Below are 25017 nucleotides of genomic sequence, written 5' to 3'. Positions count from 1 at the left end.
ATCCATCAGCAGCATGACTTTGGGCAAATTCTCTCATTTGGAAGCCTCAGTTTCCCATGTGTACTTCCCTCAGGCCACTTTCCAGAATTCATTGTGCCTGGTGCATAAAAAGTGCTCAGTAAATGGGTGTCATTAACTTTGTACTAGGAGTCTCAGTAGTTGGTGTTGACTATTGGACCCTTGCAGACGTCTTGGTTGCAACTATGGCCCTTCAAATAGGCCCCTTTCCTGTCTCTCCTGGCCTCTTGGGAAGCCAAATGTGGGCACTGCAAAGGCCACATCTGTCCACAGAGTAGGCACAGCTGATGGCCAGCTGGAAGTGAGTTTCTGGCTGCAAATGTGTACTGGAAATCCAACTTTAAGATGGATCTTGCCATTCCAACCAATGCCACCCACGAGCTGGCAAAGAGTCTGCATCTTCCATGAGTTTTCCCTTGTATTTACTCCCTGCCCAAGTGCATAATTAGATACCCTCGAGCCAGTTCCTTTTCTTTCTTAATACGCTGAAGGTTGGCACAGTGCTAGCTGGCTGCTGGGAGCTGCCTACTTCCCCTCCCAGAAAGGAGATGAGATCTCAGGGCCTCTTTCCCTTTCGGCTTCTCCCTTCACCTTTATGAAAGAAAGGACCCAGAGGTGCCATTCTGAAGCCAGAGTTGACCTTCTGTCTCAGGGGTTCCCTCCTTTCTCTGTGCCTCGCCTCACTTCAGCCCACTGAGCCATGGCCAGAATGAAAATCCCAGCAGGACTTTTTGAGTGTCCATGTCCCACCCACAGTCTAGCTGGACATTTTAGGAGAAGCAGTTAATGTGGAAATTTAGGACCTTAGATTGTTCCACTGGAAACCAAACGCTTCCTATCTTTGCTCCAACAATTCCCCACTGTGTGCCTTGGGACAAGTTCCTTCCTCTCCAGAAGCCATCGTTTATGTAGATGTGCAATGGGATAGTGAGGTTCATGCACTTCAGAGAGCTTCCTGTGACAGTGCTCTGATCTAATGATGAGCAAATCCTTGATCCTTGTCCTCACAGGGCTGCAAATGTGGCAAAGTGGCCTCATTCCACCGAGGAAACCAAACTGAATACCAGGCGATGTGACAGTGCTCAGTGCGTAGTAAGCATTAAATGCAGGCTAGCTGCTATGAATGAATTTATTTGTCTAAAATCCAGTTTAAGTCCAGTCAAATGCTTTCAAATCATGCATAGCATTTCAGTCAACACTTTAACATGGATACTGTGCATGAAAGAAGTTGAAATTCAATATAATATATTCAATATATATCCAGCAAAGAGTAAATTCTCAACATGCTTGTGCATTGTGTATTCTTTACCATCATAGATGATTATTTTTCTTTGGGTCAAATAAAGAGTGTATTTAACTGTTGGAATGGTTCTAAATAGGAAGATGATATTCTTAATTTTCTTAGCAAAGATTCATTTATCAAATGCCTCCCAACAGACCGGAGATTGAACTTGAAGACAAAAGTCTTCAAGAGCCGCGAGGGCAGTGAAAAGGGTGTTGCAAGGTGTCAGGTGGCAGACAGCAGAGTCAAAACCCAGGCAGTTGCTACAGGAAGGTAGAAAGAGAAGTATTTATGTGGCCCGTCATACATACTCTTCAGAAGTTACCAACAAACTCAGTCAATAATAAAGGCTAATCTCTGTTTTTACGTTAGCACCTAGCTAGGAAAAAATCATTAAGTCAACCAGCATACATTGAGCATGTCTGGATCTCAATCCTTGGCTGTATATGGGCGACATAAAGATGAATGAGAAGATCTACTGCTCAGAAGTGTTCATTGTAAATTGCCCATCTACCCGGCTAACACATACAATCGTGACTCGGGTACAAAAGTCTGGCTTCCTCTCCTAAGATATTTATCCTTTAAAAGTAGATGTTGTTTTTCTCCCAGGCAGTGAGGTTCCATAAGGAGAGTATGCATCTTCCCTGCTAGAGATTTGTACACATTGAAAAATGAAGTGGAGATATATTGGCATCCTTGTGGAGATAAACAAAGAGCAAGCAGATGAGAGCAAATGGAGTTTCTCCGGTCAGACCTTGACTTGTAAGGGGGTCAGCTGCTGCCACATGTGCTTTGTCAGAAACACACGGGTTATAGATGTGTGGGAACTGTCACGTGTCAAAAGAGAGGCTGCAGCTGTGGCCTGCTTGGGAGAGCTCGGGCAACGACTGAGAAGCTTGGCGTTCTATGTGATTACTCTGGTCGGACTTATAATTTTTGTCTCATTAGACAAAAAGTAAAGAAGCTGTCAGTAGTCCAGCCTTGGCCATTTGGGACCAATTATTGTAGAAGTTATTGTTTGGCGCCCTGGATTATTACTAGTGGTAGCAGTCTGATTTTCCACATGTGTAACTTATGGCAGGCTGGCTGTCCAGGTTAAGTATGGTAGAGAAGAGGTTGGTTTCCTAGCCTGAGTGTGGGTGACAGTTCTGTTTTTGTATGTTTCACCACTTGTGTATTCAGCCCATCCATATAAAAAAAGAAAACAAAAACCTCAACCCCCATATGCACACATTGACTTTCAATAAATTGTAGATCGCAACACAAAACCTCAAAGTAAATTTCTCAGAGGAAATACGTGTGACCTTGGACAGCGAAGATTTCCTAGATAGGACACAAAAGCACCACTTATAAAAGAAAAAAGTTGGGCCAGGGATTTAGCTAAGCAGTGTAAGCCTTGCCTGGCAAATGTGAGGAAGTGAGTTCAATCCCCAGTACCCCCCCAAAAAAAATGATGAACCATATATAATCAAAACTAAATAAAACTCTTCAAAAGACATTGCTGAAAACTAAAAAGACATATCATAGACAGGGAAAAATATCTACAAAATACATATCTGATCTACAATATATAAAGAATTCTTCTAATGACCAAATGAACAATCCAATACTTGCAAAAGATTTGAACTAAGATACATGATAGCAAATAATCACAAAAAGAGACCTTCAGCTTTATTAGGAAAATACAGGTAAAAATCACAATATCATACCATCAATCACCGACTCTAATGGCTAAAAACTAATGATGTCTAGCGATGGCAAAGATGTGGAGCAGCTAAAATGCTCACACACTGCTGCAGAAATGCAAAATGGCAGACAGTGTCTCTTTGAAAACAATGTGGTTTCCTACAAAATTAAATGTACGCTTAACATATTGCCCCATAATTCTACTCCTAGATACTTACCTAACACAAATGGAAGGATATGGCACATATTCTTTATTGCAGCCTTCATATTAATTAAAAATAAGAAATTCACCTGGAATATGGGTAAATGGATAAACAGATAAACCACTGCCACCAAGATGTGACCACTCAGTAATGAAAGAAGCACTCTCAAAAGCAATGGTTTAAGTGAATGAAGACATTTTCAAAAATCCACATTTTAGAAGGCTTCATTTATATTATATTCTCTAAAAAGGCAAAAATAAAAGAAATTTTTTCAAAAAGTCAAAAATAAGATGGCTGCCGGTGACTGAGGTAGAGGGATTCACTGCAAAGAGGTTTGAGGAAACATTTAGGGAAGGATGGAAGTGCTTTGGATCTCTATTGTGGAAGTGGTTATACAACTGTATATCTTGATCAAAATTCCTCAAAGTATACATATGAAAATAATCAACCTTATCACAAATTACACTTCCAATATCTTAAAAAAGATATTTTTAGATATAAAAACAAAGGAGTTTTTAATCCAGATTCCTTGGCATTGAGCAGACTTTCATCTCTGGTCAACAGAGCAGAATGTGCCTATCCATTCTCCCCAAATTTACCTATAAAATAATTCATTCCACCTTTCCTGGCATAAGGTAAATAAAATGGTGGGGGAGAACATGATTGGATTTAAGAAAATCCATCCTCCTGATCAAAGGATTAGGAAAAATGCATTATCTTCTAACATCATTCCCTGTTCATTCAACACTAAAATCACAAATAGCATATTTTAATTGATGTTTTCTATTGCTGTTGGATGTCACGAAGACAGATTCTATGGTTTAGATCCAAAATGTCTCCTCAAAAATGTTTTGTACAGAGGTGGAACTCAGTTCAGAAGAGAACTGTTTCACACAGGTACTGTCTCATCAGTGGGTTAGTTCATTGATGCCTTCTTTGCTGACTGTGAAGGTGAGGGGGGCTTCATCAGCAGAGGAGGCCACAGGGCCATGACCCAGAAGGGTATGTTTTGTCCCCCTCTCTCTGCCTCCTGGTTCCCACGACATCAGGAGCTTTCCTCCACCATGCCATTTCTGCCTTGGAACCAACAACCATAGAATAAATCCTCGTAAACAATGAGCCAACCTAAACTACTCCCCTTTAAGATACGTGTGTCAAGTATGTCGTCCCAGCAGTGGGAAAGCTGACCAATACCGATTCACAAGAAACAATGTAAGCTGGGTGTAGTGGTTCAACCTATAATCCCAGCAGTGGGGAGCCTAAGGCAAGAGGATCTCTGCTAGTTCAAAGTCAGCCTGGGTTCTATAGTTAGTTCTAAGCTGGCCTAGAATGTATGACAAGACCCTGTCTCAAAAAAAAAAAATTAAATATATTGTTCTTGAATTTTACCCGTATGAGTAAAGGAACCACTTGTGAGTAAAAGACCTTGAAACTCAACTGTGCTCCTCATCAGTGGTGTCAATCAAACATTGATTCATTCATCTTACAGACAGGGAAGTCACAACCTCTGCCTCATGGACTCATGAGAAAGAAAGAAAGATCAATCGACCAATCAATAGATAGATAGATAGATGATAGATGATGGATGGACAGATATATTTGTCACAAGGTATTGGTTTATGTAACTGTGCAAGGTCAGAAGCTCCATGATCTCCCATCTCCACGACTGGGGAAACCAGTGATACAGCTCTAAAGTTTAGAGCTGGAGAGTTGATAATAAAGATTCCTGTCCAGGTCTGAAGTTTCAAAACACAAAAAACACAAAGGGCAGAAGATCCATATATCAGCCAAATCACTCAGAGAACAAATCCACTCATCTCTTACCTTCTGGTTCTATTCAGGCCCTTGGTGGAGTGGCTGATGCTCACCACGCTGCAGATACCATCTGCTTAACTCAGTCTACAACTCTCAAGTAGTAACTTCATCTACAGACATTCTTACAGATATACCCCGTGTCTCAGCCACTTTCCCATCACTGGGACAAAGTACCCAACACCTGCAACTTAAAGATCCATTACTTCAATCCACAGTCATCTGGCTCCAAGGCAGAAACAGCGTGGCTGAAGAGCATGATTGAGAGAAGCTGTCAAAGTCTTGATAGTCAGGAAGCAGAGAAAGAGAGAGGAGTGAGGGACAAGAATGCACCCTTCCCAATCCCAGCCCCACTGACCCACCTCTAGCCAGGCCTCACCTTCTAACAGCACACTGCTGCTGAACTCACCAACGGACGAATCCGTGGGTGACATGGGTGGGTAAAGCACCCTCATGATTCAACTGATTTCCAGACACATGAGGCTTTGGAGGAGACATTTTAGATCCAAACCCAGAAATAACATTTTATCAGCTGGGCACTGTGTGGTCCAGTAAAGTTCACACATAAAATTAACAACCACAAGTGTCTCCCCATAGTAACTCCTGATAAACAGGGCTGTTGTTTATTGTCAATAATTCAGAGATACAGTACCTCTCAACCTTCAGGGTCTCTCAGTAAAGTGGGCAGGCTGAAGTTAGCACACCTGAGAGGCCTGGACACGGTCAGCAGGTTCCATGAAGGTTTTGCGGTCATTCTGCATGTTTGCATCGCCTGTCTGCTGGGTTGGTGCAGTGCTGAAGTCAGGAGCAGCAGTGCTTGACCAGGTTCAGACACACTCCAGGGTGACACACTTGATTCTGTTCCAGTGACCCCATCTGCCCCTTTGCATTCCAAGACTCTGTGACCAACTAACATCTTAAACACAGAGCCTGTTCGCCAGTGTTTCCTAAACAATCTTAAAACAGCACAACAGATTTTGCGAGTAAAAGCAAGAACGGGACGGCTTGGCAGCCACACCACCATTCCCCACATGCTGCGGGCTGAAGATGAGCTCAGAACCACATTCCTTCAGGAACCCATGATCCGCAGACAGACCTGTAACTAACCCAAGTCTTCCTGAAATTTCCAAAACAAGTCATCAGAGAGCTCTTGCTAAACTCAGAAGATGTCACTGAAAAATCCTGATGGCCACATAAAAATCACATTTTTGAACTTTTAGTGCATCGCAAAGTAGTTTGCTAAGTGAAATGTTTTCTAGGCTATTTTTGAGCTGTCTAAAGCACGCTCATTTTTGGTTAAAGGGCCTCAAGGGCCAATAAGGCTACATGGTGTCAACAACTCTTTTATTATCTAAGATGATGAAAGTTCTTTTATAGAAATAGTCATGGACTAAATGATATAGTGCCTAGAATTTGCTCTAAAAGGGATGCAAGGATGGGGAGAAAAGGAAGATAAGAGAAAATGGGGTGTCCGTGAGACGATATTGCCCTTGGGTGACCGTTGAAGCTGGGTAATGGGTGCATGGCAGCAAACATCACCACTACCCACATCATCTGCATCTTTGTGATCAGAGCTGAGGCAGAGTTGACAGCCTGACTCATAACACCCACTCATGGCCCTTTGAGCTTGCCTTCCTGTCCCAGGATAAAGACCAGCAGAGCTCCCCCTGGTCCAGCTGCACACTCCAGTTTCAGGGTTTTGCTCACTCCTCTGTGGCCTCCACTAACATCATCTTCTGCATCACGGTTTGTGTGTGGCCTCTCCCAGCCTGAAAACATTTTCCTATCTCAGTCCCTCCTCTCATTTCATGCTTTGTGTCAAACACTGTTTTCATAGGGGAATGTTGTCTGACCTGTAGACTTACCCGGGATCCCTGAGAAATGCCCCCACATCTCACTGTATTTGTCTTCCGGAGGACTCTGGGAAGTGTCGTGAGTAGCTCAGATGGTCTTATCCAGCCTTCACATGCTGTAAATAAGAAGTAGCTTCATCTCTCTTCCATCCAGGGTTCTAGGACATCAAATTCTGTCCATTCTTTCTTCTCTTCTCTTTTAGGACATCTGAAACAGATTCTTCGACTCGCTGGTTACTCTCAGTACATGAACTATTTTATTAGCCCATTGTGACTCATCTGAATCAGAGCTTATGTTTCACAGCCAATACAAAGCCCATCCCTGCTGGCCTGGGTTCCAGAAATGCTGCACCCTTTCCCTCTCCCCCAGTTCCACTATCCCCTCTCTTCAGTGCCTCTAGAGATAGCTCAGAGGGTGGGAGAATTAGCAAATTGATCATGTTCCTTTATTAGTGCAACTTGCTCTGTCTTCTGCTGGCTGCCTGTGCCTACTGCATGCCCTGGTAGTCTTTCAGGTTGATCAGATTCCCAGGGTAGCCAGAGGCTTCCTGTGGGGTCCCTGGGCTGCACAGTGTCCTGGCACGGTTATGCACTCCTTGGTCTGCATTTGCGCTGCCCCTCACCACCTCAGCTTCAGTACTCAGTGCCACATCAATGGCTTTCCCACCTTGGGAGGACTCTTTGTTGGCTCAAGAGGCCCCTTCTAGATGGCCAGTCCTAACTGATGCCTTTTTGAAGACAATCTGCCTTTCAGTAACTATCCTCCCCTGCTCTCTCACCTCTCATGAGCCTCCTGCCTTCAGCATTCCTCAGGAGATGCCCAAAGGGAAGGACCAGGCTCCCCAAGGACCTTTTATCTCATCTCTTCCACTACAAGGCTCTGTTTCACAGCTCAGCTGGCATGCCACTGGAAGGCAAGATTAACACAGAGTTCTCTTCTTGCAGGCACCCCCATCTTCTCAGTAACTTCTCTTTGGATCCTTTGTCACTTTGGTGGCCAAAGGGACACTCCTTCCTTCCCCACCTCTGCACAAAAAGAAAGACAGCAAACACGTCTGCACTCCCTTATCAGCTCACAGCTCTCTACCTCCCTGGCTCTCTTCAGTCACTTAGTTCTTGGTGCATTTCCAGTCTTTTCTTCCACAAGTTGAAGATGGATGTTGGTCAATGTCAGAGCCAGCTGATCTTTAACAAGCAAATAGATGTGTGGGGGAAAAGATTGCTCATCTTTTTCTGCTCTGTTTCCTCAAATGCCAAAAGATGGAATTCCCAGTTAACATCCTGTCAAAAATAACTCTATGACTATTGGATGGACTTCTCCATTAGATTGTGGTTCTCTCCATGTTTGCTCTAAGACCAAGCATGCAGCACCCAGAATATAATAACTCCTCAATAAATATTTGCTTAATGGGTATAGGACAAAAGACAGGAAAGGCCAGAAGACTAAATTTGGGAAGACTAACAAGACAGGACATCATGACAGCAAGCTTAGATAAGGCAGAAAGTCTCAAAGCCTTTTTGCCCATCAAAATCACTAACAGAGCTTTTATCAAAGAGAATTGCTTAGTCTTCAGCCAGTGTACATAGATTCAGTTGATGTAGTTAAGATTCTGGTGCCTATAGTTAAGAACTACTGAGCTCTTGGTGCCTGTAGTTAAGAACTAGTGATGTAGTTAAGAACTACTGAGCTCTGTAGAGGTCTACATAACGTTAGGAAAGTTCAAAGGAAGTCTTGTGCCTGATTAAGAGAATCAGGGAAACTCTCTGGGGAAAAGGTTGCATAAGGAAGATAAATACAAACAGATGAGAAGGGGAGGAAGGAGGTGGTTGGTGAGGACTGCAGCCTAAGGAATGACACAAGCAAGGCCCTAAGACTAGAAAGAGGAGATCGCATTCCTAAGAGACCTCAGTGCCTTCACAGGGAGGGGAAGACCGCTGTGTGTCTACCCAATTGTAAGTTGTTTGCTTCAGACACCTGGTCTTGTAAAGTGAGCGATCCATTAGGGAGGAAATCCGTGTAGTAGCAAGTGTGTGGTGTGCTGACTGCCGAGATTACTCATCTAGGAAAGGAAGATGAGAAAAGCACATTGTGCAGATTAAAGGAAGCAATGCTTGCAATGCCTTAGCACATATGTGCTCACTGTATATCAGCTAAAATCATCTTTTACCATAATCCTAATGCCTGATGAAATGGTACCATGCACAAGAAAGGTGGGGAAGAGGAGGGAAGGGAAGGGGAAGAGAAAGGAAAGGAGAAGAAAAGAGAGGAGAGGAGAGGAGAGAGGAAGAGAGGAGAGGAGAGGAGAGGAGAGGAGAGGAGAGGAGAGGAGAGGAGAGGAGAGGAGAGGAGAGATTAGTGCTATGTAGAATTATCTTAGAAGAATCAGTAAGAGCCTATTTCTGCACATGTTTTCCCAACTATGTACTCAATAATTGTCAAGTTGGCAACTTAAAACTGACTATAGTGGAGTATTTATACCCAGGAAATTGCAAGCACTATAAACCCGAACTGTATTCTTTTTCAAGAGCTGGTTTACCAGCCCATTGTTGGATGCTCTGGGAAGGATGACTAGATCAGAACAAACTGAATTGAATTCAGTTGAAAAGTCAATAAAACAGAAGCACAAACTGGGAGGGAAAAGCTATCTGCCTAGAAAAACACAGAATGAGACTCGGCTGTGCAGGGAGCGGCAGGTAAAGACCGGATCTGCTTTTTACTCAAGGCCAGTGCTCCCTTCACAATGTTTTATAACTGTGAGATAGACCCCAACTAGTATTCACATCTGAAATCTGAATGTTCTTAGAGACTATTCCAGAGGTTTACCTCTCTGGAAAGAAAAATAAGTGCCGAAAGACATAGGTTATATGAAGTTTCTGCAATGAAAAATAACTTTTAAAAGGGGGAAATTGAAGACTGCAGAGCATTAAAGATACCACAAGACTTTCACGACACCGGAAACTTCATCACCGGAAGTGCGGTAGAGAGGTTGGTGTGGGTGCAAACGGGGAGTGTAGAAAGCAAGGCTGGATTTGACCAGTGCTGGGTGGGTGCAAGGATGGAAATAGCACGGTGACCTCCATTAATATGTGCAACTGATAGATATTCATTAAAATTGGAAAACGTTTTAATGTGGTAGACAACACTAAAGGGAAATGACACAAGAAGAAAGTATGAATATCCATAAATGATACGGACACTTGGACAAAGGAAGTCTGAAAGAGAACAGCAGGTCTACCTTCCATACGTTTACTGGTCTCTAGTTTCATCCATGGCAGAAAACTCATTTGACAAATGAATGGGAAAAGCACACTTAAGAAGTGGTACCTTATAAACAAATGAGCATGCGGAAAGCTGGTCCACCTGAAATTAAGCTTGGCAGTAGCTGACACCTGATGCTGATACTCTGTCAGCAAAGATTAAGAACTGTAAAGAACATTAGAAATAATTGAAGACAATCATTTTATGTTTAAGATGAGAAAACAAACTCAGGAATTCCATGCAATTAAGAATACATTTTCATGTAGAAAAAAATATTGGATTAGCTCTGTACTCAAGATGTTATTTTACAATGCTATGATGTCCTTAAGAATTTGACAGGCAAAACACTCAAAAGACCATTTCCTGCCAAGTGAAGAGTGGCTACTGAAGACAGAAGAAAGTTTAGAGTGGGGATCACACTAATATTCTTGGTCCCTTCTGTGGTTAGTATTCACTTGCCCAGCTCTGGAAAGATTTCTTTCCAGTGAACGAGGGAGAAAACAAGACTTTTTTAGCCACCTAATTTTCCTAAGTGACATCATGAATGATATATTGCTGTTACCATGGAGACATAAGAAATAGACATCAGAAGGAAACAAAGAAATTGATTGCACCCAAGGTGAGTAGTAGTCTTAGGCTTTGGAGAGTCACTCTGCCTTTTGAGATATTGTGATCTGTTCTGTGCGCGAACAAAGACATCTAAAAACACTCAATCATTTATCCATTCAGCAAAGAACAAAGAACATCAGTATGGTGCTCATAACCATCTCTCTTTTTACAGCACAAAGCAGAAGGGCCATTTTCCTGCCATGTTTACCAAGAATAGGGGCAGTGCTCCTTGTTAGCCCATGAGATTCCCTTTTGTGTCTAGAATTTAAAGTTTCTACCTCTAAAACTCTCAACTAAGAAATGATACTTTTTTCTAAATTAACAACTGATTTCCAGGTGGTGAGTAATTTTTTTTTCCTAAACCATCCACTCCATGGAAAGCAAATGAAGAGGGGAAAAATTAAGTAAACAACTCCAAAAAGGAGACTAGAGTACACCGAGATGGAGAAGCCTATAAACTTGCCAGTCAAGGAAAGCAGGCACTTAAAAGTTTATCCCGAACTAGACTGTAATTTTAACTGGACCCTGAGTTGCACTTTGCTGGGTGATGACTTCCAGGGCCTCTGGCTCTTTGGGACTAAACTAGATTATTTTTAGCACAACTATTTGGAAATTTTTGAGAATTTGGATTTCTTATTCTGCCTAGTACCAAAGTAAGCTTTTCACTGAGCTCTCATGAAAGATCTTCAGTCTCTTGTGCACTGAGAATCCTGCAACCACCTCCCGCTGAGAGCACGGTATGGTGTTTACTCTGTCTTTTAGATTTTTGACAAATGTAGATGCAATGACCTATTTTCATTACAGTAGATTTTTAGTTTATTAAACAGGTGGTTCTGTAGGGAGAATTCAGGAAACTGAAGACTTGGGTCTCAAGCTCTGGTCTGACACTCACTTTGTGACAGTGGCCTCTGGACTCTGGTTTCCTGTCCAACCTATCACAAAACAGCCTTTGGAAGGATGGTATGGATTTAGCATTGCTCTGTAGAAAGTAAATGTTTTGCTGGAGAACTGCTGTAACACTTAACATGAACCCACAAAAACTCAGAGATCATGAACTGCTAGTATTAATAAACCTCGATGAATATGTATTTTTCTTTATTCAACCTTTGCTGGGCTCTGCTATAGATGAGTCTCTGTCCTGTGTGTCAGTAATACAGAGTTTACGTTTTGCTGGGGAAATTAACAAGCAATTAGGAAGCCACAACACACGCTGGCTGTGTGGACTTTCAGAGACTTGAGCAGCTTCAGGAGAAAGTTTATTCAAACAGAGAAGCAGTCCTGCATAGGAAAGCTAGAGCTCCAGAGGCAAGGAACTGAGCAGTCACAACAAAGAGGGCACTGGAGCTGGACAGCTGAGGTCTCCGTCCTGTCTAGAGCCCAGTGCCTCTCCTGCTGCAGCCAGAGGACAAAGCCTGCTATTGTGCAATCTCCATGTCAGGGGCCAAGGAGATGCCTTGTTTCAGCTCTCCCTGGTCACCTATCCTCTTCCTAATGATTTCCAGGCAAGCGCCTTTTCAAGTTGAATTAATAATCAAGTCCAGTTCTTTGTCATGAAGTAATGTTTTATAGTTTCCCTCACGTGATGTAGAGTAAAACTCAAATATTTGGGAAGAAATAGAACTCAGTCCAAATCTTAGCTGTGACATTTTATGACTGTGTGGATGAGTCCATAGAGAAAATTTGGTGTTTGCATCTCCATGATTGTAGCTAGTCTATGAATACCGTATCAAAGGACTCACATGATCACTGTCCTTTTGTGACTGCCTTCTCACAGCATAGTGGCTCCGGGCTCATCTCTCCTGTCCCATGTATCAGATTTCCTTCCTTTTTAAGGCTAAATAATATTCCATTGCACATACAGATCACTCTTTGTTCAATCCACTCTTCTGTTCATGCATGCTTGGGTTGCATCCGCTTTCTGGCTATTGTGGATAATGGTGCTATGGACGTGGGTGTCAAAATATTTCTTTGAGTCCTGTTTTTACTTTCTTTGGATGTTTACCTTGATATGAAATTACTGAATTATAAAATAAATTTATACGTAAATTTTTTGAGGAACCACAGTACTGTTTTTCAGAGATTGCATCATTTTACATTCCCACCCACATCTTTTATTTCTACAAGAAAAAAAAGCACATTGTTTGCACAAGGGTCTCAGTCTATGAGCACATTTTCTGGGAGTTCAATGTTTGCATTGATTTCATCAGTATTTCACCTAGTGTTTTTCATGGTTAGTTTGGTAAGAACATAATATTTGTAACTAAAAAAAACTTACAAAATACTGTCATACATCCCTACCCTAAAGATTCTAAACACACATTAACATGAAAGTGCTATATGTACATGTATATATGTGTATATGTATAACTTTTTAAAATATGTGATCGAAAGCTGATGATGTTACTTTGTTCTCTGCAGAAAAATAAGAAAGTCATTTACAGTTGATATCTAGGACAGACCTGCTCAAGATTATCGTTATTTCCAGAGCTTTGATTTCCAACTCCAAAGAAGCACAAAAGTAGGAAGAAATACACTCTAATGCGTATCTACATAAATTGGCATAGTTCAATTTAATGCTTTTAAAACATATTGCAAGAGAAGTGAGTGTTAATTGGCATAAGTTTTCTTTTCAGGATTTTAAAAAGATTCTTAAGTGGATTATGGTGTGCACTGAATTGTAGACTTTGGTTAATTCCACGGTATGCAAATAATATCTTTATAAAACTGTTACCAACTATTATAATATTTACAAAGTTGTGACTCAAATGGCTCTTTCACAGTAACTGAGTTCACTCCGAAGCACTGGGTGATAAGTCAGTTATCCAGGATGAGGCGTGAAAAACACAAAGCTGTATCCTTTCTGGAGTCAGAAAAATTCTCACATTAAAATTTTAAATGTGACGAATTGAAACAAGAGAACTCAAAGGTGAAGGTGAGGATTGTTCTTAGCATCTTAAAGTGAGGGAAGTTTTCTAAACACACCATTGCATCTCTAATTTTAGGACCAAAAGAACAAATGTGCATGACGGAAGTCTGGCAAAACATAATGTATGTAAATAATGGAGGTTTTATAACCATATAAAATAAAATGAAAAGAGTGAAGTAACTCCACATTTACCAAGCCAGATACATATAGAGGCAAAAATATTTTAAAACATGTGCATGGAGGATGTATAGACTTTTTTCATATTATCTACATAAAACAGCTATTTACATAACATTTACACTTTATTAGATATGATACATAATCCATAGATAATTTAAAGCATGGAGAAAGATATGTATCTATGTATTATGTAATTTTACATTAGGGATTTGGGCATCTTTGGATTTTGGCATCCATGTGAGTGGTCCAGGGATCTTGGAACCAGTTCTCTGTGGACCCCAAGGGATGCTCTGTACTGATAAGGAAGCCAGGAGAAAAGGCTAAGTGCAGAGCACTGGATACAGGTGCCAAGTGGGAAAAGAGGACTCACATGGATCTGCAGCAGTAACCATCCATACAGAGACAGCTGGATACCCAGGAGTCTGAGAAAAGCAAAGAGATATGTGTCCTTCTCGTGTGTTCTTTCAAATTGTTATGAAGTGCAGATTATTATCTAGACAAAAATTAAATTTTAAATATTTTCAAATACCATAAAAATAATTCAGACCACTCATTTGCACTTCTTCAACACTGCAAAAGAGACACATAAACGCTGGGACACTTTAAATCCTCTTTTCCCCCTTTCTCTTATAATATTCTCACATTCCACAAAACTCACACCTCCCTGCAGAAAAACATCTCTTCTTCTCACAGCTTGGGATTTTTTGCACTAGGCACAGTTATAAGCAGTTGGAGCCATCAGTGATTAAGACAAAAATCCTTATCCACATGGCAGTATGTACCACCAGCCAAAATGAACCATGTCAAATAAAGACTGGAGTAATCTAGTGAGTTTGAAATGATAAGCACAGCGGGGAATAGGAACAAAACAGCAGGAAAAAGAGGGTTAAAAGAGAGCAATATCCAGTGTTAAATAAGATGATAAAAGTTGGACTCAGAGATGAGGTGGCATTTGGGCAAAGACCTCAAGGTGGTGGGGAGGAAATGAACCCTGAAGACGGGGGCTGGAGAAGGGTGGAGATGTTCTGCAGGGACACCCAGCTCCCACAAGGCATGCAGTCATTACGTACTGCAAAAGTGCTACTAAAAAACACTCAGTTTTTTAGAAAGACACTACAAAAAGGGTTTTACACAGAGAGGAGGAACACAGGAAAGGTCTTCAAGGAATCCAAAGGGGCTGGAAGTAGGAGAGCGAGCTGGAGAATAGATGAAGTCAGGGGAGTAGGGAGATCATTACAGACCATGGTACCGGGTAACAGGAAGCTTCAGGCTCGTAAAGTAAAAGAGTCGTTGTGCGGAGAAGCTCTGTGGGTTTCCCCTGGGATCCGTGACACCCCTTTGTCCTGCTGAATGAGCCACAGCCCAGGAGTCCCTAGTGTCACCATCACGCCGAGGCCGTGCAGCGGGCACCTCACACAGCAGCCCTCTACACGCAAAGCATTTTAGTTTTGGCGCAGATGATGTTTTAGGGCATTTTTCAGTGGAAGGCATTTCATTCAGAAACCAAAAATGTAAATAAGAACCAACGAGTACAACAGATACTGTGAACTAGGAAGAAAATGTTCAAATGGGACAGGGACTTGGGGGGGGGGGGAGAAGGGCGGCGGGGAGGGAAAAGGAGAAAATGATGAGAAAATAAGGAAAAACAAAAGCAAAGCTTTTGTAAATGAGGAGCAGAAGGGGGATTGAAGGAAGGTAAGCGAATGGGAAAAACGATCAAGTCCTGGTATGTCCAGGTCCAAATTCCCTGTGGTTAAATGTGATCATTACACACACCCAAATGCACCAATAACTCAATTAATAAAAAGGTACAGAACAAACAAAAATAATTATTCTACATTTGACCTAATTGGATTTAAATTTTAAGGAAGCACAGAGAGCCCAAAACAGACCAGACATCCCATAAAACAACAGGTTCCAGGGTATCTGAGGGGAAGTAGTGGAGTAGACCCAGCCTTATTTTTTATGAATCAAGTAGCATGGAGTTACCTGCTATTACCCAGTACACTTCCCAGTCAATCCTTCTCAGCTTCCTTTTCTCCAACTTGCAAAACCCGCTCTTCGGCCAGTGCCTAATGTAAGTTCCCCTCCTTTTTGTGAACTGGGGTGGGGGGGTGCCTGAATACATGAATCAAAAATAAAATACAACGCTATCACCTGAGGGGGAAAAGGCAATTCACTCCTTCAATGATAAATCCATGTCAGTTACTTTAATGTATTCCTCCTCTGAGTACTTTCTTGCCTGTAAAATATGCTTTCTGCCAGTCCAGCTTTTCAGTTTCTGCTTCCTCTGTCCTCCACCAGCTACGCCCTTACCCCGCTCCTCTAACCCAAGGCTGCCCTGACTGTTGGCATCATTTCATTCTCTCTTTCACCTGGAAGATGCCACCACCCACGTACATCCTCTCCTGGCACCGTCTCCTGGCCTTAGCCTCACACCTGTATCCCACAGGTAGCTGGAAACCTTATCAGTTCCTTCGGTGAGACTTTGCCTCATCAGTCTTTCCCAAGAGAGAGAAACTGTGATTCTATCTACGCATGTCGAGGGCAGAAAGGAGTGTATATAAAGAGTTCTTCCCACTTTCTTTCATCCATGGCTCCTTTGGAAGACCTGGTGTCTCTATCAGGCTCTCAGGGCTTGGCAGAATGTGCCTTAATCCCATGGATTAAGGATTTGGGTTTGTGCTTCCCGCAGCTTGGATATAGTTTAAGAGTGCTCCCCAAGGGCTCATGGGACAGGAGCATGGTCCTCAGTGGTGGCAGTGACTGGCTAAATGCTAACGGGGTGAGACCTAATAGAAAGTCACAGGACAGGACCTAATGGACAGGACATGCACCTTCTTTGGTTTCTCACTAATAAGTCTCTAGCAGTGAGGTTTATTTTCAGAATCTCATAAGTGTACTACATTTTCCTCAGCTTGTCTTTCCTGAACACTGGCAAATATCTGGGTCAAATCTCAGAATGTTGTCATTTCCCCCCTGAGTATCATAAAAAATAGTACATTGTACCTGGCTAATTTTATGAAGTAGCTGTCAAAAAAGAAAGAAAGAAATTCTCAGACTGTTTTCCCCATGCTTTAGGATTATTTCCTATGGGAGAGTATAGTGTAGCTCAAGCATCACACAGATTTCTTTTGAAAACGGATCCAGCCATCCAAAAATGACACAATTCTACACCATTTGTCTATATTTTTCTATGCAAAAAAAATTGCTTACCCTAAACATCAGGTATCTTTAGCTGATGCCACCCGCCTCCACCCTCAGGGGAGCTAAAATATCATGCATGCATCCCCTACAGCTGCCAGGCTTTGCACAGGGAAACCCGAATCCTATTAGATTAGAGCTGGAGAGACCCAGGGCCTGCTTCGCTCCAAGCGCATGGCACACTGCATGACTTAATTTCACACAGCTCCTTAATTGACCCCACTGTGCTAATGGTTGAATGGGACACCACAGCATTATATCCTGCAGATTTTAAATTAAAGTTTGAGGCTCCCCTCAGGATAGGCACAGTCCTTCAATTAACACTAATTGGCGTTACACATGATTACGAAGTGAAAAACATGGTTTTCCTGAAAATGCTTCTTTTTTCTGCTTTAAAAGGCCCATAAATTCAAAGAAAACAATCATGGATGCATACAAAGATGATGTAAAGTGATGTCTAGCATGGTGTTTGTATTGGCAAAATGCTGGAAGCAAATGTCTGTAATGGAGGGTTATATGCATAAAACACAGTAAAGACAAAAGTCATGAATAAGTTAAACCTAGGAAGACATTCATAATACAGTTTTAAATGAAATAAATACTAAAGAATTGTAGAAATTACCCAATATCATTTTTCTGCATAGCATAAATGAAAAGGTACAGAAGGATGTATATATTAAAATATAAAGAGTAATTATCTCTGGGTGATACGAACAGCACTGATATTTATCCTACTCTTACAGCTCTTTAAAAACAATGCGGTACTTTTGCAAAAAGAAAGGATCATTTTTCAAAGTCTGTCATTGGTTTTTATAGAATAAATGCAACTCAATGATTTGTTTTGAAAATTTGCTAATCATTTCTTCATCTGGACCTCCCTACGTGGAGCACTGAGAATTCTGTCAATAATGTGCCAGTTTTCAAGGGACTTCTGAGGGAAAACAGGCTTCACACATGTGCAGAGGTAAAGCCTGGCACAGGTGAAGGCTGTCGTGTCATGTGCCCCTTGGCACACTCAAACTGAATCAATCATGTGCACCCCCACCCTGGGAGGGTGCACTTATGTCTGTGTGTTTCTCTTCCAGAGCCAAAGATGTTTGTGTTGCTCTATGTCACAAGTTTTGCCATATGTGCAAGTGGACAACCTCGGGGTAGTCAGGTCAAAGGAGAGAGCTACTCCCCGAGATATATCTGTAGCATTCCTGGCTTACCTGGACCTCCAGGACCCCCTGGGGCAAACGGTTCCCCTGGGCACCATGGTCGAATCGGCCTTCCGGGAAGAGATGGCAGAGATGGCAGGAAAGGAGAGAAAGGTGAAAAGGGAACTGCAGGTAATGAACCATGAAGTTCCACAAAACATTCCTCCTCCACTCTGCCTGAAACTCCTCCCCTCCTTCATTACTTCTAACGGAACTGCTCCTGAAATCCGTCCCCACTTCGTCTTCACTAATCATTAAGATTGACTGAGCCCTTGTTAAGCTTCTGATGTTGCCCTGCGCTCTGTCCCTGCATCCACACTTCACAGTCACACAGTGCCTCGCAGGCAGGCATTGTCCCACTGTGGGAGTGAGGACACTGAGCCATACTGTGATAACACAGGTCACGGCAGGTGCCCACAGACAGACATGGGCTGCTCAGGACCTCAAGGGCTGGACTCCGACATCTGATGCCTGGAGCCTCCAGGCTATTCCAGCTCCACGCTATGTCTGGATGCACAGATGTACAGACAGCCAGATGGAGAGATGAACAAAGTAGAGGGAGAAATTAGGAGCCAGACACATAGGTGCCAATGTACTGAGCAAAGATGCCTAGGGAAGTGTTCCACATTTTATTTTTCTTAGATGGCACTATTCAGCCGATTTCGCAGTCCATTGCCTTCCCACCTGTTCCCTAGCGGCAACCCCATAGATTCCCTGTAGCTCTTTACAACTGTACAATTGTCCCCTCGTCCTTCAGTAATTTTCACTTTTTTTACCCCATAAAGGAGTTGGCCTGGGAAGCTTGCCAAAATCCCCAGCCCTTCAGGGTAAATCAAATTGAAATTCTACAGAGGCTATGTTAACTCCAAAAGAGAAAGGGATTTGGAATCAATCTTTGTAAACAAGCTTGTAGGTGTAAAAGCTGGGACAAAAGATAGGAAAGGAAAAAATCCATAGTTCTAAGAAATATGTCTGTATTGAATCACCACACCTGATTACTGGGATTCTGGGAAACAATATCTGAATCAGAGAGCCTTTATCAGAGAATAATTCACCTCTGAATTATTTAGCAAATAAAAAAGATTTAGCAAGCCAACAACACCAAATCTATGAACATTGTTCAATATTAAAGAACCTTTAGGCAAATTCAAAGAACTTCAAATTTGGTGATTTTTTTTCAAAGTCATCTGTAGAGTAACTCCTGACTCTCAGCACTGAGCTGTGATTATGAATATCCTTGAAATTGCACCAGATAACATGCAGATCATGGTTGTGTGTTATCAACCTTTTCAGTTCACTGGATCTGGGACGGATAATGCAGTGGCTAAACAAGCTAGCATTGAAATAAAGGAGGCTTAGACTTCAATTTTGGTTCCTCCGTTTACGTAACTTAATGTCTTTGGGCAAACAGCCTTCCTGAGCTTCTGCTTCCTCGTTTGTAAAGTGGAAATAGCAAAAGTAAGTGTGAAGTCAAAGGGCAAAGTGCTATCCAAAACGTGGCCACTTTGTGCATCCTCAGGGAATGTTGGTTGTGTTTATGAGATTTTGATCCGCAACCATAGACCCCAGCTAAACGCAGGACTCTCCACCGCTATCCAATAAACCAAAAAAGACTACAGTGCTTCATGAAATAGTTCTAGTTTTGTTTCAGGTTAAGTTAACTGATCAGAATTGCCACAATTTTAAACTTGTGTGAGGCCAGCTGCTTACCATACACGTCAGTCCATTTATTCATCCAGGCTCCTGGGTGTTATTCAAACAGAAACTTTTCTCTGCACCTGTTACTGCTCAGTGCTAATCCAGACCAGTATGTTCAATCTCTGTGCTAAGGACACTCAGGGATGCATATCTGTTTTCTGGGCATGGTAAAGGGTTTCTCAGCATTGCTCTCCATTCCAAGCGGGGACAACCACAAAGGTCTCCAGACACTGGAAACTCTCCCTTGGAAATCAGGGCTTTCAATACGCCTGGCTGACAATGCCCTTCTAGACACTGAGATACAGAGTTGAGTAAGACCTTGTTCTTGCCTTGAGAAGCAGATATTCATGTGACGGAACTCACTATGCAAACACATAGTTACAAATATGCCAAAATAATAACCATGAATTAAGAAATTACTCCATGTTGGGGACTTTAAGTTTACTAATTCCCAGCATCATAATCAGCCATAAGCACAATAAGCAATAAAAATAATGCTACAAAATTGCCATTCAAAACTAGGTGACTTTTACAACATACACACATAATGATGAATAACAGCTTAGAGAGGACAGATAACAGTGGCTCTGTGACCCATGAAGAGAATCATACTTCACTTAGAAACAATAGGACCAGAGCCCATGGGCTTTGGGGCTGTGTTTGTCACATGGCTGCATGGGGTATGATGTGGCTTTTGTCTCACTAATGATACACAAGTATCTTTTCACTGTGGACCCTTGGTGAACACCACACCACACCCACAACCAAGCCCAACAGAATGAAGTTTATTTTCTCCCAATTTTCCTCTCCACTGGTCTATAGCAATTATTGCTGTAGCATTCATTATTAACATTTAATTAAATCTAAAGGCACAGTCATATAAACATCTTCAGACATCACCAGGACTCCGTCTTGAAACTATTTAATATATGGATTTAGGTATTCATGAGCTTAGCTATGACCCACGTTTGCGGATCCCAAGGTACTAACAGCCAGCTACAGGATGGTACAGGTATTATCAGCCTATGTCACACCACACCCCTGTCTCACTGGCATAATGGATGGTTAATCCATGTTCAATGGTTTAGATGGATGTACACATGCATAGATCCTTGAGTTCATGGATGAATGGATGGATGAGGGAATGGATGAATAAATGAAGCAGCACGAAAGAGAAAACCTTGAAAGTCATTTTATTTATAGAGAAGCAAGAATAAATTATTTTTGACCAAGCTTCAGTATTGAAATACACACTTAGTGCCCATAAATATACTCCATTAATGCTCCATAGTTCTCCTCTTTACCCAAACACACGTCTGATTAAATAAGGAGAGGGATAATGATTCATTCTTTTCTTATACTTTTAGTGTACAGGCTCCTAGCACATCAGGCTCTTCATGCAGAATGGAAGAGTTACTGTAAGTTATTAGATTAGTCTACAATCACTGATACACAGAAGTTGAGCATATTAAAGTATTAGTAAAGAAAATGTCAGTATTTAGGCTAGGCAAACATTTTTGTGCACAGCATTATGAAATCATATCCTGGTATGTAAGATTTGGTCTCAGTGAATTTTCAAGAGGATGAGACTTCAAATAATCTAACAGTCCAAACTTTTATTTCAAAGGCTGGGAAACTTAAACCTGAGAGACCAAGCCCCTTCTTTAGAATCATCTATCTACTGCACAGCTCAAGTGGGAAGTGGGTTTTATGCCACTTCAATACTTTACTATGTCCATTCACTGTTGTCTCATTTGCCCACTAATTTTGGAGTACATTTATGAACACTTTCTCCAATATCATAAATGGAGCCTTCTAAGGCAGACAAGGAATGACTTGCCCAAAATAAAAGAGGTAGAGGATTTGAGTTGGTAATGAAATCTTATGGTTAAAATTGTTCCTGAAACCCAAATGTCTTTTATGAATGCATACATAATCAATGATGAAGACTGAAAAAAGTTAAGCTCTTGTTAAAAATAAAAATGTCAGTTTAGGGGTTGTAGTCTTTGATGCTAAAATTAACTTAATAGCCAAATACTATTCATATTCTGTTTCTACCAAAAAGAAATAAACATGAAAAGATCAGATGATTATGACTTTATTTCAAGAAGTAAATATCAGAGTGAGTTCTGGTTGGACTGGTAGAGTTTCAGTTTAACAACACAAACTATCTGTAGCTAAGAGACAGGACAGTAAATTCACTGATCCTGAATCATCAAGCAAGGGTCACATTTGTGGCTATCATCCTCTGTGTACTGAAAATTATTGAAACACCAGTTTCCAAAATTAATAAATCATAATACTTGCTATTATAAGGGTAAAGTTTTAATTCTCTTCAAATTTGTAGTACTCAGAATGCTTCATTAACTTTGCCAGTTAGCGGGAAATAAAAGATCAAATTCTCAAACTCATACATTGAAGTATGTGCAGTATTCAAATAATTCATATCAAAGCACAGTCAAGAGGAAAATGTTTAGCTTAATAAAGGTCCTTGAGAAACATAAATGTAGTTAAAAAGAAAATTTCGCATCAATAATATATTTTCCTTGCTATAATATGCATTACAGAGTACCAGTAATTTGTGCATTTGTGGGAAAGTATCATTATATAAGCAATATTTATAAAATTGATTTGGCCACAAAATTAAATAGCATATCCTTATGGTGTTAAGTCATTGCTATTTAAAAATTAGGTAGATTTCATTTATTACTTACAGCCAGGATCATCATTTCTGTGCGGTTAGTCTACAGCCAAGCTCAGATACAAAGATGAGGGTATAATGAAAATAGTTCTGTATTGATTTGACCTTTCACAGTCACCTCTTTGAATGTAAGGAGACGCAGAGAAATTAACGGACTTGCCTAAAAGGACACAACTACATAGTAGCACAGCCAATCAGAATTAGGGTTCTTGAGTCCAGATACAAAGATAAGAGCCATTTTGATGAAGGAAAGATGTCATTAGGTGTTTTAGTCTTGGGTTAGGCTCAGAGGCTTGGACTCCAGTCCTAACAGTGCTACAGAACCAAATTTCTTAGTCTTTCCAGGACTTAGTCGTCTTCCCTAAAAGGAACCACTGTATGAAGATCATAGCCATCCCCTTTTAGGTATAGTGGCCCACTCTAGCCACTGCCCCCCAGGAGGCTCAAGCTCTGGAGTCCGGCATATTGCAGCTCCATCAATCGCCAGCTCTGTTCCTTTGAGAAAAGTAACTTTTCTATGGCTCAGTTTCCTCATCAACAATGGAAGCAATAATAAGTCCTAGTTTGCAAAGTCAGTGTGCCATGAAAGTCAGATAATGCATGTACATACACCACTTAGCACTACTCCTGATACATAGAAAATTGTTGACAAACATAAGTAGCTTGAACTGTTTATGCTTTCATTATTAATACCAACTGAAATAAAATGGATTATGAGACCAAAAGTCCCCTAAAAGTCTATCTGGTTCTGTCACCAAAATGAAAATTAATTATTTTTAACTTAGAGACTTGTCAATGGTTCACATGCTCAAGAAAATGGACTTGAAATTCTGATGAAAATTTCTTTTAACTTTTGCAGATTACTTTGTTTGAAGGATTTATCATTTGGTAGTATACTGCTGAAGATTGAAAAGACAAACAGGCTTGCTGGACACAGTTGGGGTATGTCAGGATGCTGTTTTGACTTTTAGGGAGACTACTAATTCCACTGTAATCTCTTTTTGAAGGTTTGAGAGGCAAGACGGGGCCGCTGGGTCTTGCTGGTGAGAAAGGGGACCAAGGAGAGCGTGGAAAGAAAGGACCCATAGGACCAGAGGGACAGAAAGGAGAAGTAGGTCCAGCCGGGCCTCCTGGGCCGAAGGGAGACCGAGGAGACCAAGGGGACCCAGGACTGCCTGGCGTGTGCAGATGTGGGAGTATTGTACTCAAATCCGCCTTTTCTGTGGGCATCACAACCAGCTACCCGGAAGAAAGACTACCTATTATATTTAACAAGGTGCTCTTCAACGAGGGGGAGCACTACAACCCCGTGACCGGCAAGTTCATCTGTGCCTTCCCCGGGATCTACTACTTCTCTTACGACATCACACTGGCCAACAAGCACCTGGCCATCGGGCTGGTCCACAACGGCCAATACAAGATAAAGACCTTCGATGCCAACACAGGGAATCACGATGTGGCTTCCGGGTCCACAGTCATCTACCTGCAGCCAGAGGACGAAGTCTGGCTGGAAATTTTCTTCACAGACCAAAACGGCCTCTTCTCAGATCCAGGGTGGGCGGACAGCTTGTTCTCCGGATTCCTCCTCTATGTGGACACAGATTATCTAGATGCCATATCAGAAGACGATGAGCTGTGATCTGCACCGCAGACCTGAATGTGCCAGGATCACTGTGGCCGACACTTTGATTCACTTGGAGTGCAGGGAGGTGAAACAAGAGAGGAGGGGGTTGAAGGGGCTCCCAGTGGGACCCCAGAGCATCGCGAGACGATTCTGGCAGAATGTTTGGAAACAAGACAAACCACCAGACAACTGCAACCACACCAATGCAAACTATATCCAGCAACCCAAGATATGAATTCTCATGAAACTTATGTTTGTAAATATTTAGACAAAGACAGTGTTAACAAAAATTTTATTAAGTGCCCTTAGTGATAAAACCAGCTGACAATGATACTGCCTCATTAAATCTTCATAGAATTATATTTTTGTCTGTTATTTAAGAGAACAACCATGTCCCAAGACTTTGACAATTCTCAAAAGGCTACAATAAGTCAAAATACAAATGTAAGAGATGCTATTTTCAACTAAATTAAAGCGAACTGAAAAAGTGTTTGTTTTATTATTCTTTCCTTCATGCTTGTGCATATTCACTCAAGAACTCTTTAATGAGTCTGTGTAGATCAGACACCATGGCACTGATCTGATTAAACAGTGGGTTTACACACAAGTTTCACCTTCACGTAGACTGGCATACGGGAAACACACTCACTGTGGAAACAGACTGACCCAAAGCCAGAGGCACACAGGACCTGCAGTGCCTGTGGCTGGGACCACGGAGAGCTTCCCAGTAGAAATGCACCAGGTACCCCAAGGCGTGCAAGTT

General features: G+C 41.7%; 1 protein-coding gene across 3 annotated transcripts in view; it reads left to right on the top strand.

Annotated features, from left to right (window-relative positions):
* The window catches only part of C1qtnf7 (C1q and TNF related 7), a 95820-nt gene extending 71076 nt beyond the window's left edge, over positions 1-24744 (top strand). For all 3 annotated transcript variants that reach the window (XM_013146572.3, XM_003464371.5, XM_013146573.3), the window contains 2 exons: positions 18118-18363; positions 23638-24744. In XM_013146572.3, coding sequence (XP_013002026.1) covers positions 18118-18363; positions 23638-24269 — 878 coding nt within the window. In that variant the 3' untranslated portion in view covers positions 24270-24744. The remainder of the gene's footprint in view (positions 1-18117; positions 18364-23637) is intronic.
* The last annotated feature ends 273 nt before the right edge of the window (positions 24745-25017 follow it).

The sequence above is a fragment of the Cavia porcellus genome, unplaced genomic scaffold (assembly GCF_034190915.1).
Source record: "Cavia porcellus strain 051 isolate PalLab524CR breed Dunkin Hartley unplaced genomic scaffold, mCavPor4.1 scaffold_18, whole genome shotgun sequence".
Classification (NCBI taxonomy): domain Eukaryota; kingdom Metazoa; phylum Chordata; class Mammalia; order Rodentia; family Caviidae; genus Cavia; species Cavia porcellus.
Note: the sequence above shows the minus strand (reverse complement) of the source record. Positions and strands in the feature narration are given on the sequence as shown.